General features: G+C 36.5%; 1 protein-coding gene across 4 annotated transcripts in view; it reads left to right on the forward strand.

Annotated features, from left to right (window-relative positions):
* The window catches only part of depdc5 (DEP domain containing 5, GATOR1 subcomplex subunit), an 81,506-nt gene that overhangs the window by 37,416 nt on the left and 27,281 nt on the right, over nt 1–16,809 (forward strand). For 3 of the 4 annotated variants that reach the window (XM_041803215.1, XM_041803212.1, XM_041803216.1), the window contains exons 26-27: nt 12,177–12,360; nt 12,777–12,937. In XM_041803215.1, the coding sequence (XP_041659149.1) occupies nt 12,177–12,360; nt 12,777–12,937 (345 nt within the window). The remainder of the gene's footprint in view (nt 1–12,176; nt 12,361–12,776; nt 12,938–16,809) is intronic. The other variant, XM_041803214.1, reaches the window with a different exon arrangement.

The raw sequence follows: 16,809 nt of genomic DNA on the forward strand, positions 1-16,809 counted from the left end.
ATGAGTGAAAAAAATAACAAATTGGCAAGAAGTAGCAAAAAGGTGGGTGAAAATGAGTGCAAAGTAACTGAATTGGCAAGAAGAAGCAAAAAGGTGGGTGAAAATGAGTGAAAAATAACCAAATTGGCAAGAAGTAGCAAAAAGTTGGGTGAAAATGAGTGAAAAATAACTAAATTGGCAAGGAGTAGCAAAAAGGTGGGTGAAAATAGTGCAAAATGACTAAAAATTGGCAAGGAGTAGCAAAAAGGTGTGTGAAAATGAGTGCAAAATAACCAAATTGGCAAGAAGTAGCAAAAAGGTGGGTGAAAATGAGTGAAAAATAACTAAATTGGCAAGGAGTAGCAAAAAGTTGGGTGAAAATGAGTGAAAAATAACTAAATTGGCAAGAAGAAGCAAAAAGGTGGGTGAAAATGAGTGAAAAATAACTAAATTGGCAAGGAGTAGAAAAAAGGTGGGTGAAAATGAGTGCAAAATAACTAAAATTGGCAAGAAATAGCAAAAAGGTGGGTGAAAATGAGTGAAAAATAACTAAATTGGCAAGAAGTAGCAAAAAGGTGGGTGAAAATGAGTGCAAAATAACTAAAATTGGCAGAAGTAGGAAAAAGGTGGGTGAAAATGAGTGAAAAATATCTAAAATTGGCTAAAAGGTGAGGGAAAATGACTGAATAATAACTAAAATTGGCTAAAAGGTGAAGGAAAATGACTGAATAATAACTAAAATTGGCTAAAAGGTGAGGGAAAATGAGTGAAAAGTAACTAAAATTGGCAAGAAGGTGGGTGAAAATGAGTGAAAAAAACAACAAATTGGCAAGAAGTAGCAAAAAGGTGGGTGGGAATGAGTGAAAAATAACTAAAATTGGCAAGAACGTGGGTGAAAATGAGTGAAAAATAACTAAAATTGGCAAGAGGCTGCAAAAAGATGGGTGAGAATGAGTGAAAAAAATAACAAATTGGCAAGAAGTAGCAAAAAGGTGGGTGAAAATGAGTGCAAAGTAACTAAATTGGCAAGAAGAAGCAAAAAGTTGGGTGAAAATGAGTGAAAAAAAAACTAAATTGGCAAGAAGCAGCAAAAAGGTGGGCGAAAATGAGTGCAAAATAAGTAAAATGGCAAGAGGCAGCAAAAAGGTGGGTGAGAATGAGTGAAAAAAATAACAAATTGGCAAGAAGTAGCAAAAAGGTGGGTGAAAATGAGTGCAAAGTAACTAAATTGGCAAGAAGAAGCAAAAAGTTGGGTGAAAATGAGTGAAAAATAACTAAATTGGCAAGAAGAAGCAAAAAGGTGGGTGAAAATGAGTGAAAAATAACTAAATTGGCAAGGAGTAGCAAAAAGGTGGGTGAAAATAGTGCAAAATGACTAAAAATGGCAAGAGGCAGCAAAAAGGTGGGTGAAAATGAGTGCAAAATAAGTAAAATGGCAAGAGGCAGCAAAAAGGTGGGTGAAAATGAGTGCAAAATAACTAAAATTGGCAAGAAGTAGCAAAAAGGTGGGTGAAAATGAGTAAAAAGTAACTAAATTGGCAAGAAGTAGCAAAAGTCGTTGAAAATGGGTGTGAAAAAGAACTAACATTGGCAAGAAGTAGGAAAAGGTGTGTGAAAATGAGTGAAAAATAACCAAATTGGCAAGAAGTAGCAAAAAGTTGGGTGAAAATGAGTGAAAAATAACTAAATTGGCAAGGAGTAGCAAAAAGGTGGGTGAAAATAGTGCAAAATGACTAAAAATTGGCAAGGAGTAGCAAAAAGGTGGGTGAAAATGAGTGAAAAATAACCAAATTGGCAAGAAGTAGCAAAAAGGTGGGTGAAAATGAGTGAAAAATAACTAAATTGGCAAGAAGTAGCAAAAAGGTGGGTGAAAATGAGTGCAAAATAACTAAAATTGGCAAGAAGTAGCAAAAAGGTGGGTGAAAATGAGTAAAAAGTAACTAAATTGGCAAGAAGTAGCAAAAAGTCGGGTGAAAATGGGTGAAAAATAACTAAAATTGGCAAGAAGTAGGAAAAGGTGTGTGAAAATGAGTGAAAAATAACCAAATTGGCAAGAAGTAGCAAAAAGTTGGGTGAAAATGAGTGAAAAATAACTAAATTGGCAAGGAGTAGCAAAAAGGTGGGTGAAAATGGGTGAAAAATAACTAAATTGGCAAGGAGTAGCAAAAAGGTGGGTGAAAATGAGTGCAAAGTAACTAAATTGGCAAGAAGAAGCAAAAAGTTGGGTGAAAATGAGTGAAAAAAAAACTAAATTGGCAAGAAGCAGCAAAAAGGTGGGCGAAAATGAGTGCAAAATAAGTAAAATGGCAAGAGGCAGCAAAAAGGTGGGTGAGAATGAGTGAAAAAAATAACAAATTGGCAAGAAGTAGCAAAAAGGTGGGTGAAAATGAGTGCAAAGTAACTAAATTGGCAAGAAGAAGCAAAAAGTTGGGTGAAAATGAGTGAAAAATAACCAAATTGGCAAGAAGTAGCAAAAAGTTGAGTGAAAATGAGTGAAAAATAACTAAATTGGCAAGAAGTAGCAAAAAGGTGGGTGAAAATAGTGCAAAATGACTAAGAATTGGCAAGGAGTAGCAAAAAGGTGTGTGAAAATGAGTAAAAAGTAACTAAATTGGCAAGAAGTAGCAAAAAGTCGGGTGAAAATGGGTGAAAAATAACTAAATTGGCAAGGAGTAGCAAAAAGGTGGGTGAAAATAGTGCAAAATAACTAAAAATTGGCAAGGAGTAGCAAAAAGGTGGGTGAAAATGAGTGCAAAATAACCAAATTGGCAAGAAGTAGCAAAAAGGTGGGTGAAAATGAGTGAAAAATAACTAAATTGGCAAGGAGTAGCAAAAAGGTGGGTGAAAATGAGTAAAAGATAACTAAATTGGCAAGAAGTAGCAAAAAGGTGGGTGAAAATGAGTGAAAAATAACTAAATTGGCAAGAAGAAGCAAAGAGGTGGGGGAAAATAGTGCAAAAATAACTAAATTGGCAAGTAGTAGCAAAAAGGTGTGTGAAAATGAGTAAAAAGTAACTAAATTGGCAAGAAGTAGCAAAAAGTCGGGTGAAAATGGGTGAAAAATAACTAAATTGGCAAGGAGTAGCAAAAAGGTGGGTGAAAATAGTGCAAAATGACTAAAAATTGGCAAGAGTAGCAAAAGGTGTGAAAATGAGTGCAAAATAACCAAATTGGCAAGAAGTAGCAAAAGGTGGGTGAAAATGAGTGAAAAATAACTAGTAGCAAAAAGGTGGGTGAAAATGAGTAAAAGATAACTAAATTGGCAAGAAGTAGCAAAAAGTCGGGTGAAAGTGGGTGAAAAATAACTAAAATTGGCAAGAAGTAGCAAAAAGTTGGGTGAAAATGAGTGAAAAATAACTAAATTGGCAAGAAGAAGCAAAAAGGTGGGTGAAAATGAGTGAAAAATAACTAAATTGGCAAGGAGTAGCAAAAAGGTGGGTGAAAATAGTGCAAAATGACTAAAAATGGCAAGAGGCAGCAAAAAGGTGGGTGAAAATGAGTGCAAAATAAGTAAAATGGCAAGAGGCAGCAAAAAGGTGGGTGAAAATGAGTGCAAAATAACTAAAATTGGCAAGAAGTAGCAAAAAGGTGGGTGAAAATGAGTAAAAAGTAACTAAATTGGCAAGAAGTAGCAAAAAGTCGGGTGAAAATGGGTGAAAAATAAATTAAATTGGCAAGAAGTAGCAAAAAGGTGGGTGAAAATGAGTGAAAAATAACTAAATTGGCAAGAAGTAGCAAAAAGGTGGGTGAAAATGAGTGAAAAATAACTAAATTGGCAAGAAGTAGCAAAAAGGTGGGTGAAAATGAGTGCAAAATAACTAAAATTGGCAAGAAGTAGCAAAAAGGTGGGTGAAAATGAGTGAAAAATAACTAAATTGGCAAGAAGTAGCAAAAAGTTGGGTGAAAATGAGTGAAAAAAAAACTAAATTGGCAAGAAGCAGCAAAAAGGTGGGTGAAAATGAGTGCAAAATAACTAAAATTGGCAAGAAGTAGCAAAAAGGTGGGTGAAAATGAGTAAAAAGTAACTAAATTGGCAAGAAGTAGCAAAAAGTCGGGTGAAAATGGGTGAAAAATAACTAAAATTGGCAAGAAGTAGGAAAAGGTGTGTGAAAATGAGTGAAAAATAACCAAATTGGCAAGAAGTAGCAAAAAGTTGGGTGAAAATGAGTGAAAAATAACTAAATTGGCAAGGAGTAGCAAAAAGGTGGGTGAAAATAGTGCAAAATGACTAAAAATTGGCAAGGAGTAGCAAAAAGGTGGGTGAAAATGAGTGCAAAATAACCAAATTGGCAAGAAGTAGCAAAAAGGTGGGTGAAAATGAGTGAAAAATAACTAAATTGGCAAGAAGTAGCAAAAAGGTGGGTGAAAATGAGTGCAAAATAAGTAAAATGGCAAGAGGCAGCAAAAAGGTGGGTGAGAATGAGTGAAAAAAATAACAAATTGGCAAGAAGTAGCAAAAAGGTGGGTGAAAATGAGTGAAAAATAACTAAATTGGCAAGGAGTAGCAAAAAGGTGGGGGAAAATGTGTGAAAATAACTAAAATTGGCAAGAAGTAGAAAAAAGGTGGGTTAAAATGAGTGAAAAATAACTAAATTGGCAAGGAGTAGCAAAAAGGTGGGTGAAAATAGTGCAAAATGACTAAGAATTGGCAAGGAGTAGCAAAAAGGTGGGTGAAAATGAGTAAAAAGTAACTAAATTGGCAAGAAGTAGCAAAAAGTCGGGTGAAAATGGGTGAAAAATAACTAAAATTGGCAAGAAGTAGGAAAAGGTGTGTGAAAATGAGTGAAAAATAACTTAAATTGGCAAGAAGTAGCAAAAAGGTGGGTGAAAATGAGTGCAAAATAACCAAATTGGCAAGAAGTAGCAAAAAGGTGGGTGAAAATGAGTGAAAAATAACTAAATTGGCAAGGAGTAGCAAAAAGGTGGGTGAAAATGAGTAAAAGATAACTAAATTGGCAAGAAGTAGCAAAAAGTCGGGTGAAAGTGGGTGAAAAATAACTAAAATTGGCAAGAAGTAGCAAAAAGGTGGGTGAAAATGGGTGAAAAATAACTAAATTGGCAAGAAGAAGCAAAAAGGTGGGTGAAAATGAGTGAAAAATAACTTAAATTGGCAAGAAGTAGCAAAAAGTTGGGTGAAAATGAGTGAAAAATAACTAAATTGGCAAGAAGAAGCAAAAAGGTGGGTGAAAATGAGTGAAAAATAACTAAAATTGGCAAGAAATAGCAAAAAGGTGGGTGAAAATGAGTGAAAAATAACTAAATTGGCAAGAAGTAGCAAAAAGGTGGGTGAAAATGAGTGCAAAATAACTAAAATTGGCAGAAGTAGGAAAAAGTTGGGTGAAAATGAGTGAAAAATATCTAAAATTGGCTAAAAGGTGAGGGAAAATGACTGAATAATAACTAAAATTGGCTAAAAGGTGAAGGAAAATGACTGAATAATAACTAAAATTGGCTAAAAGGTGAGCGAAAATGAGTGAAAAAATAACTAATATTTGCAACAAGGTGGGTGAAAATGACTGAAAAAAACAACAAATTGGCAAGAAGTAGCAAAAAGGTGGGTGGGAATGAGTGAAAAATAACTAAAATTGGCAAGAACGTGGGTGAAAATGAGTGCAAAATAAGTAAAATGGCATGAGGCAGCAAAAAGTTGGGTGAAAATGAGTGAAAAAATTAACAAATTGGCAAGAAGTAGCAAAAAGGTGGGTGAAAATGAGTGCAAAGTAACTAAATTGGCAAGAAGAAGCAAAAGTTGGGTGAAAATGAGTGAAAAATAACTAAATTGGCAAGAAGTAGCAAAAGGTGGGTGAAAATGAGTGAAAAATAAGTAAAATGGCAAGAGGCAGCAAAAGGTGGGTGAAAATGAGTGAAAAATAACTAAATTGGCAAGAAGTAGCAAAAGGTGGGTGAAAATGAGTGCAAAGTAACTAAATTGGCAAGAAGTAGCAAAGGTGGGTGAAAATGGGTGAAAAATAACTAAAATTGGCAAGAAGTAGCAAAAAGGTGTGTGAAAATGAGTGAAAAATAACTAAAATTGGCAAGAAGTAGCAAGAAGGTGGGTGAAAATGAGTGCAAAATAAGTAAAATGGCAAGAAGTAGCAAAAAGGTGGGTGAAAATGAGTAAAAGATAACTAAATTGGCAAGAAGTAGCAAAAAGTCGGGTGAAAATGGGTGAAAAATAACTAAAATTGGCAAGAAGTAGGAAAAATGTTTGGTTAAATTGAGTTAAAAATTAATAAATTGGCAAGAAGAAGAAAAAAGGTGGGTTAAAATGAGTGAAAAATAACTAAATTGGCAAGGAGTAGAAAAAAGGTGGGTGAAAATGAGTGCAAAATAACTAAAATTGGCAAGAAGTAGCAAAAAGGTGGGTGAAAATGAGTGAAAAATAACTAAAATTGGCAAGAAGTAGCAAAAGGTGGGTGAAAATGAGTGCAAAATAACTAAAATTGGCAGAAGTAGCAAAAGGTGGGTGAAAATGAGTGAAAAATAACTAAAATTGGCTAAAAGGTGAGGTGAAAATGACTGAAAAAATAACTAAAATTGGCAAGAAGGTGAAAAGGGTGAAAATGAAAAATAATAAAAAATAAAAAAGGTGAGGTGAAAATGTGTGAAAATTAACTAAAATTGGCAAGAAGGTGGGTGAAAATGAGTGAAAAAAACAACAAATTGGCAAGGGGTAGCAAAAAGGTGGGTGAAAATGAGTGCAAAATAACTAAAATTGGCAAGAAGTAGCAAAAAGGTGGGTGAAAATGAGTGAAAAATAACTAAAATTGGCAAGAGGCTGCGAAAAGATGGGTGAGAATGAGTGAAAAAATAACTAAATTGGCAAGAAGTAGCAAAAAGGTGGGTGAAAATGAGTGCAAAGTCACTAAATTGGCAAGAAGTAGCAAAAAGTTGGGTGAAAATGAGTGAAAAAAAAACTAAATTGGCAAGAAGCAGCAAAAAGGTGGGTGAAAATGAGTGCAAAATAAGTAAAATGGCAAGAGGCAGCAAAAAGGTGGGTGAGAATGAGTGAAAAAAATAACAAATTGGCAAGAAGTAGCAAAAAGGTGGGTGAAAATGAGTGCAAAGTAACTAAATTGGCAAGAAGAAGCAAAAAGTTGGGTGAAAATGAGTGAAAAATAACCAAATTGGCAAGAAGTAGCAAAAAGTTGGGTGAAAATGAGTGAAAAATAACTAAATTGGCAAGGAGTAGCAAAAAGGTGGGTGAAAATAGTGCAAAATGACTAAAAATTGGCAAGGAGTAGCAAAAAGGTGTGTGAAAATGAGTGCAAAATAACCAAATTGGCAAGAAGTAGCAAAAAGGTGGGTGAAAATGAGTGAAAAATAACTAAATTGGCAAGGAGTAGCAAAAAGGTGGGTGAAAATAGTGCAAAATGACTAAGAATTGGCAAGGAGTAGCAAAAAGGTGGGTGAAAATGAGTGAAAAATAACCAAATTGGCAAGGAGTAGCAAAAAGGTGGGTGAAAATGAGTGAAAAATAACTAAATTGGCAAGGAGTAGCAAAAAGGTGGGTGAAAATGAGTAAAAGATAACTAAATTGGCAAGAAGTAGCAAAAAGTCGGGTGAAAGTGGGTGAAAAATAACTAAAATTGGCAAGAAGTAGCAAAAAGGTGGGTGAAAATGGGTGAAAAATAACTAAATTGGCAAGAAGAAGCAAAAAGGTGGGTGAAAATGAGTGAAAAATAACTTAAATTGGCAAGAAGTAGCAAAAAGTTGGGTGAAAATGAGTGAAAAAAAAACTAAATTGGCAAGAAGCAGCAAAAAGGTGGGTGAAAAATAACAAAATAAGTAAAATGGCAAGAGGCAGCAAAAAGGTGGGTGAGAATGAGTGAAAAAAATAACAAATTGGCAAGAAGTAGCAAAAAGTCGGGTGAAAATGAGTGCAAAGTAACTAAATTGGCAAGAAGAAGCAAAAAGGTGGGTGAAAATGAGTGAAAAATAACTTAAATTGGCAAGAAGTAGCAAAAAGTTGGGTGAAAATGAGTGAAAAAAAAACTAAATTGGCAAGAAGCAGCAAAAAGGTGGGTGAAAAATAACAAAATAAGTAAAATGGCAAGAGGCAGCAAAAAGGTGGGTGAGAATGAGTGAAAAAAATAACTAAAATTGGCAAGAAGTAGCAAAAAGTCGGGTGAAAATGAGTGCAAAGTAACTAAATTGGCAAGAAGAAGCAAAAAGGTGGGTGAAAATGAGTGAAAAATAACTTAAATTGGCAAGAAGTAGCAAAAAGGTGGGTGAAAATGAGTGAAAAATAACTAAATTGGCAAGAAGTAGCAAAAAGGTGATTGAAAATGAGTGAAAAATAACTAAATTGGCAAGAAGTAGCAAAAAGTTGAGTGAAAATGAGTGAAAAATAACTAAATTGGCAAGAAGTAGCAAAAAGGTGGGTGAAAATGGGTGAAAAATAACTAAATTGGCAAGAAGTAGCAAGAAGGTGGGTGAAAATGAGTGCAAAATGACTAAAATTGGCAAGAAGTAGCAAAAAGGTGGGTGAAAATGGGTGAAAAATAACCAAATTGGCAAGAAGAAGCAAAAAGGTGGGTGAAAATGAGTGAAAAATAACTTAAATTGGCAAGAAGTAGCAAAAAGGTGGGTGAAAATGAGTGCAAAATAACTAAATTGGCAAGAAGTAGCAAAAAGGTGGGTGAAAATGAGTGCAAAGTCACTAAATTGGCAAGAAGTAGCAAAAAGTTGGGTGAAAATGAGTGAAAAATAACTAAATTGGCAAGGGGTAGCAACAAGGTGGGTGAAAATGAGTGCAAAATAACTAAAATTGGCAAGGAGTAGCAAAAAGGTGGGTGAAAATGAGTGAAAAATAACTAAATTGGCAAGAAGTAGCAAAAAGGTGGGTGAAAATGAGTGCAAAATAACTAAATTGGCAAGAAGTAGCAAAAAGGTGGGTGAAAATGAGTGCAAAATAACTAAATTGGCAAGAAGTAGCAAAAAGTTGGGTGAAAATGAGTGAAAAATAACTAAATTGGCAAGGGGTAGCAAAAAGGTGGGTGAAAATGAGTGCAAAATAACTAAAATTGGCAAGGAGTAGCAAAAAGGTGGGTGAAAATGAGTGAAAAATAACTAAATTGGCAAGAAGTAGCAAAAAGGTGGGTGAAAATGAGTGCAAAATAACTAAATTGGCAAGAAGTAGCAAAAAGTTGGGTGAAAATGAGTGAAAAATAACTAAATTGGCAAGGAGTAGAAAAAAGGTGGGTGAAAATGAGTGCAAAATAACTAAATTGGCAAGGAGTAGAAAAAAGGTGGGTGAAAATGAGTGCAAAATAACTAAAATTGGCAAGAAATAGCAAAAAGGTGGGTGAAAATGAGTGAAAATAACTAAATTGGCAAGTAGTAGCAAAAAGGTGGGTGAAAATGAGTGAAAAATATCTAAAATTGGCAAGGAGTAGCAAAAAGGTGGGTGAAAATCAGTGCAAAATAACAAAAATTGGCAAGGAGTAGCAAAAAGGTGGGTGAAAATGAGTGCAAAACAACTAAAATTGGCAAGAAATAGCAAAAAAGTGGGTGAAAATGAGTGAAAAATAACTAAATTGGCAAGAAGTAGCAAAAAGGTGGGTGAAAATGAGTGCAAAATAATTAAAATTGGCAAGAAGTAGCAAAAAGGTGGGTGAAAATGAGTGAAAGATAACTAAATTGGCAAGAAGTAGCAAAAAGTCGGGTGAAAAAGAGTGCAAAATGACTAAAATTGGCAAGAAGTAGCAAAAAGGTGGGTGAAAATGAGTGAAAAATAACTAAAATTGGCAAGAGGCTGCGAAAAGATGGGTGAGAATGAGTGAAAAAAATAAATTGGCAAGAAGTAGCAAAAAGGTGGGTGAAAATGAGTGCAAAGTCACTAAATTGGCAAGAAGTAGCAAAAAGTTGGGTGAAAATGAGTGCAAAGTCACTAAATTGGCAAGGAGTAGCAAAAAGGTGGGTGAAAATGAGTGCAAAATAACTAAATTGGCAAGAAGTAGCAAAAAGTTGGGTGAAAATGAGTGAAAAATAACTAAATTGGCAAGGAGTAGAAAAAAGGTGGGTGAAAATGAGTGCAAAATAACTAAAATTGGCAAGAAATAGCAAAAAGGTGGGTGAAAATGAGTGAAAAATAACTAAATTGGCAAGAAGTAGCAAAAAGGTGGGTGAAAATGAGTGGAAAAAAAACTAAAATTGGCAAGGAGTAGCAAAAAGGTGGGTGAAAATGAGTGCAAAATAACTAAAATTGGCAAGGAGTAGAAAAAAGGTGGGTGAAAATGAGTGCAAAATAACTAAAATTGGCAAGAAATAGCAAAAAGGTGGGTGAAAATGAGTGAAAAATAACTAAATTGGCAAGAAGTAGCAAAAAGGTGGGTGAAAATGAGTGCAAAATAACTAAAATTGGCAAGAAGTAGGAAAAAGGTGGGTGAAAATGAGTGAAAAATAACTAAATTGGCAAGAAGTAGCAAAAAGGTGGGTGAAAATGAGTGAAAAGTAACTAAAATTAGCAAGAATGAGGGCAAAAATAAGTGAAAAATAACTAACTTTGGTAAAAAGCACCAAAATGGTGCGCAGAAATGTGAAAAAGTGGAAAAAAGTTCCAAAAATTGGGTAATGGAAATATACAGACAAAAAAATAAAGGTTGACTATTAAGTTTGACAATTCAAGCCTGCTGTAGAAGTGTGAGAAACAAATTGCAGTTGATAATTCTGAGGTCAAACTTTCCCTTTTTTATGGTTTTCCAGGGGAATAATATTTCAAATTTAGACATAAAAGAGTCACAAATCCTCACCAAAGAGCCACATGTTGAGTAACACTGGATTAACCAATCACAGGACAGCAACCGTTTAGTTTAGTTGACACGGTGGAGACAGTCCGCTGAAGTTCACGCTGAGCTCCAGAATGGGGAGAAGGGTGACTGGGGTGACTCTGAACAGGTCATTGGTCTGGTGGGTTTGTCCCACTCAGCAGTCTTCTGAGGGTTTACTGAGAATGTTCCAGAAAAGAACAGATATCACATGAGTGACACTTCTCTGAGGTATAAAGAGCATCTCTGGACACAACGCTGTGGTCTTCAGCAGGAGAAGACCACAACGACGGCCACTCCTGGCTGCTAAGAACAGGAAACTGAGGCTAAATGGATAATAGAAGATTGATAAGACTTAACCCGGTCTGATGACTGGAACAGTCAGAATCTGGCATAAACTGCATGTTAGTTTCCCTTTATGATATTCATTCTATTGCTAGCACACCCCACTGACAGGGTCAGCCTCTCCTGGGCCATGAAAAACTCTAAATGGCCTTATAAAGCCTGGGTCCATCCCAAAAGTTCCCAGAATGCCTCGTGAGTCCTTTCCTCTCTACCAGAGAATAAAGGAAGCAGTGAGGCTCCTTTCCTGATCAGTTAGAGCATTCAAACATGGCCAACACTAAAGTTGTTGTTTCACTCAGTTGGGAACCTTCCTAAGCTGAAAGACCTATAGGACAGACCCCTGGTCTGAGGTATAACCACTGTCCTGAATGTGTTTAAGCCCCCACTCCCACTTTTCTCTCTCCCTCTGTCAGACACTTTCTTTCCTGTGCCACGCCTCCTTTTTTTTGATCTGATTTCAAATGAAGAAATATTCCATAGATTCTCTAAGATTATGTCAAGACTGCAATCAGTTAAAGTCAGCGGTCTTGGTTAATTAGCTTTTGCTTTTTCTGTCACATGACCTGCCTCACGTGTTTGTGTTAGGATCTAATGTCTGCATGGTGGAATGCATAGCTTAATATCCTTGATTGTTGTCGAATGTTTTTGTCAATTATTTGATCTTGCTAGAAATATTGTTTCATGTTTTCTCACATTTGTATGTTGCATGCCGTAATTGCTCTGCTTTCAGCCGATGAATAGTTCACGTCTCTGCTGAGCTTAGGACACGGTTTGACTGTGGCAAGGCCAGAATCAGCATGGTTTGATCACTGTTTCACAGCAGCAGGCTCCACTGGAATCACCTTCTGCACTGACAGAGCTAGTAGGAGTAACACCTAACTTGTTTTTTCTTTCCCTCCTTTTCTCTTCCCTGTTTCCTGTCTCTCTTCTTTCCATTAACATCACCCCACTATTTTTTTCTTTTCTTTCATATCCACCCCCCACACACATGTACCCCTCTCCTGCTGGTACATGCATTTCTCTTTGTTGTGGGGATTTTTCTGTGTGTGTGTGTTTGACTGTACGGTGGGTGTGCTCCTGAAGCCCTGCTGATATCTGCGCCCCCGACAGTGCCCAGCTTCTGCTGCACAGTTGGGGTAGATTGGAAGTCCCTGACCACACCAGCCTGCCTGCCCCTCACCACTGACTACTTCCCAGACCGGCAGGTGCTGCAGAACGACTACACTGAGGGTTGCTATGACCTGCTGCCGCACAGTGACCTCGAGAGGTAACCAACGCTCGCTTTCAAACTGGCTCTAAACAGGGTTTATGTCCTGTACGTAGTCAGAGAATAAACAGAATGCTGTTTACATTAGCTTACTTTGTCACTACCTGCAGGTAGATTTGTGTTAAACCCAGTAAAAAAACTGATAACCATTATGATACACAACATTTCAGAACAGATGTAACATGAAACAACAAATAAAAGAGAAAAAAACCTGCTTCAAACATACAACATGATTTAAAAATCATAAAAATGGTCAGAACACTCAGATGATAAAAATGCTCCAGGTTCCACTAATCAGAGAATTTAAGGAGGAGGAATAACAGCCAATCAGCTCTCCAAGGACTCCTGACAAGCATTTAGCTCCAGCTTTAACTGATACCGGTCTATCCTTGTTTTTGTTTCCGTCTCGTTCCTAGGCGGGAAGATGAAGCCCCGGTGATGAGTGCTTCTCAGGTGTTTGAGGAGTTTATCTGTCAGAGGTTGATGCAGGGTTACCAGATCATCGTCCAATCCAACAGCAGGAAACCACAACCCTCTGTGACAACTCCACTTGGCAGCAGCCCTCACTACTCAAGAGGTAAACAGTTGTTTTTATATCTGTGTTTCCATCAGGGGGTCCGGTTTGATTCAGTACGGTTTGGTACACTAAACTCCAAAATAGTTTGCATTTCCACAGACACCCGTGCCCTCACTTGGTGGGTGGGCGGTAAAAGCATGCACACATGCAGCGAGAGTCTGCTGATCCAGCCGCTGAGTTCTAGAAAGGATGAGTGACAGAAAGCTTTATTTCAGCTGAAAGTGCTTTTTTAAAAAATAACTACATCTTCATGATGTTAACATCTGTCAGTACAGATCCTCAGCTGATGGAATACGTGAACAGAGACGGTTTGAGTCACAACTGTACATTAATATGTGAATATATTCAGTCTATAACAGTTTTTATGACAAAATATAAAAGTTTAGAGCTGTACTGTGAGAATTCACCACACTAAAAATAAGGTTAAAGTTCAGCTGGTGTTAAAATCAAACTAGATTAAGTCAGAAATCCTGGGTGCGCTGATCTGGTTTTAAAATAGGATGAAGCCTGAAGTTTTACAAACACGTTCAACAACCACAGAGCGATGTTTTCACAGGTTACCTACCGTAAGAAGTAGATTAATAACTAGTTACAGTACAGAGAATCATCTGTTCTAAGGCTTCGTATTCACCAAACTTCAGCATTAATTTAGTTTCACATCCATCGCAGCTGGATCAGGCTGATGTGAGCCTTCAGGCTCTGCTTTGTGTTCTGAAAATCAGGACCAGATAAACACCAGGAAACTTGATTTGTGGTCTACGGAAGAGTATTAGGGCCACTGAAAAAAAAAAAAAATTTGAGACGAATTTTTTTTTTTCACTTGTGAGAAAAAAGTCAGAATTCTGAGATTAAAGTCAGAATTCTGAGTTTAAAGTCAGAAATCTGAGAAAAAAGTCAGAATTCTGAGATTAAAGTCTGAATTCTGAGAAAAAAGTCAGAATTCTGAGAAAAAAGTCAGAACTCTGAGATTAAAGTCAGAATTCTGACTTTAATCTCAGAATTCTGAAAAAAAAATTTGAGACTTTTTTTTCATTTGAAGAATAAAGTCAGGATTCTGACTTTAAACTCAGAATTCTGACTTTAATCTCAGAATTCTGACTTTTTTCTCACAAGTGACAAAAAATTTTCATCTCAAAATTTTTTTTTTTCAGTGGCCCCAATACTCTTCCTTAGTGGTCAGATATCAATATCCACAGACTAGGAAACAGTTTGGATCTTTGATGAGTCCAGATATCCCAGGTTTAAGCAGATATTAGTCTGTTTTTCTCCCGTTTTTGCTGCTCCTCACAGAGACCTGCATGTTTTGCAGCGCAGAGCCGAGCAGCTGAGTCGCTCGCTGATGTGGCATCAGTCCAACCCCCTATTGTTGTGTGTAGCTCCTCCTTTTTGGGACAGATAGGTAAGATTGGTACCCCTACGGAAGAGTGCCGACAAGTGGGACGGTACGGGTCATTTTTTTGGGACTCTTTCCTATGGAAATGAAAAAAAAAGGCTTGCGTTCCACGCCGAACTGAGCCGGACCGCTTAGTGGAAACAACCTACTAGTGTGTTTATAGATTTACCAGTATTCTACCGTACTCACTGAAATCTCAGGTAAGGGGGTGATAACTGTTATTTTACACTCTGTTTTTCATACAGCCTTGTGTATTTGTTTCAGCAATGCCACCCCTCCCTAAATGTGAAATATGGAGAACTAAAATGTCTAAACTGATTAGAAAACTACTTTTGTTTTTATTGAGTTACTGCTTACCTGAAATATTTCCGACTGTTTTCAAAGCCAAAGAAAAATCCTTAATTTTGTCGTTGTAACAGGATAACATGTTTATCATTGCTATCCAAACACTGGCGGCCTCAAAGACGATATAAGGAAGCAGGAACTGCTACTGGAGGTTACTATACTGTTGCTTTTCATTGATTATATTTTGTTTTTTTGTGATGCAAGTGTAGGGCTGTCAGTATTAATGCATTAATCCACAGGTGTCAAACTCAAGACCCAGGGAACAGTTCAATCCAGCCCACAAGATGATCTGATATTTCTGTTCTAACTGGTCCATCAGTCTGAGGTCTGCAGATTTCCTCAAGTATAAAAATGTGAACTTATCCTGATGATTTAAGAGATCCTTGTTAAGTCATCAAATCTGAAAAAGTAAGGAGTAAAAATATTTAGATAAGAAGTCAGAAATGTGCAAAAATAAATTAATTTGTGTTTTAATTTCACATTTTCAATTTCACATCTCACAATCAGGACTCAAACTTAGGAATCTGGCTTTTAATTTCATACTTTAAGCATTTCTTTTTTTTTTTTTTAACATGTTTTATTGAATTTTGAACATTTAAGAGGAAAAAAGGAGGAAAACCGAAAAGAAAAAAGAAAACGAAAAACACATGACAATAAGTACTGAAATAAGCAGAGTATAAACCAAGTGGGATCAGACAATACATACAAAATAAAACGAAATGGTCAAAATATCCCTATAACAAGCATGATGTACTAGTACAGGCGGTTCCACGTAGACATTTCTATATCACTGTAATTGGATATCAAATGTGGTTCAATGAATCCACAAAGCAGGAAAGGTAATAAAGCACAATAAAATAACCTAATATTAAAATAAGATACACATTAGAGAACCTCAAGGATTTTGAAGAGTACATGAGGGGCGCCAGTTTACATCACAACATCCCTTCTTTATTAAGTCTGTGATGCAGTCTGGAAGATAGTCAAGAAAGGGCCCCCAAAGCTTGTCAAAAGACTTCTCATTTCCCTTCAACCTTGAACTTAAACGTTCCATCGGCAAAACTTTAAGAATTTCTCCATGCCACTGACTGATAGTTGGAGGTCTGGATTTAATCCACTGAAATAAAACACATCTTCTTGCCAAGACAGTAAGCTTGCTCAAAAGTTTATGTTGGACATTTGTCAAACAGAGTTTCTCACTTGCTATGTTTAAAAGAAACAAACTGGAATTTACCTGTATTGTCTTACCAAAAATAAGATTTAATTCCTGTGAAACTTTTACCCAAAAATCATATACCTCAGAACAGCTCCAGATACAATGAATGTAAGAACCGACCTCTTTCTTACACTTTATGCAAAGGGAGACAACTCAGGATAAAAGGTATTAAGGGATTGGGGTGTACGTTGCAATCTGTGAAGGATTCTGTACTGACTTTCTGATATCCTGTTGCACAAAAAAGTTTTCCCTACGGACTCTACAGCATCAGACCAAGCCTGCTCCCCAAACTCAATCCCAAGGTCCCTCTCCCATAAACGTTTAGTTTTGTTGATGTTCAATGTCTTGAGAGACTGTAACTTCCTATAGGCATGGGATATGAATTTTTTATTGAGGCAAAATTGTAACAAAAATGAATCAATGTCAGAAGCTTTAGGCAAAGTTTCAGGTAGGTCAAGGCTGCTGATGAAATGTCTCACCTGTAAATAACCGTAAAAATGTTTAGAGGGTATGTTATATTTGTTTCTGACTTGTTCAAATGATAATAACTTATCAGCTTCAAACAAATCTCCAACAGTCCTAACACCACAATCATACCAGTGTAGGAAAATATTTGCACCCAAACCTGGAGGGAAGGCCGGGTTGTGGATGATAGGTTGTAAAACAGATGAGGACCCCTTTCTCTGAATAAATTTAACAATCCTCTCCCAGGTTTTGATTGTATTCATTAAAATTGGGCTGCTTTGTACCTCAGCTGGAAGAAGAGATAATTTATTTGTGATGAGACCAATTAAAGATAAAGAGGGGCAGTGCCAGGTATCAACATGGGTCTCCTGCTTGGGATCAAGAAAATGTCTCAGCCAATCTGACACTATGCGCATGTGGCATGACCAATTATAAAAAGTTAAGTCCGGAATT

The sequence above is a fragment of the Cheilinus undulatus genome, linkage group 13, assembly GCF_018320785.1.
Source record: "Cheilinus undulatus linkage group 13, ASM1832078v1, whole genome shotgun sequence".
In the NCBI taxonomy this organism is placed as follows: domain Eukaryota; kingdom Metazoa; phylum Chordata; class Actinopteri; order Labriformes; family Labridae; genus Cheilinus; species Cheilinus undulatus.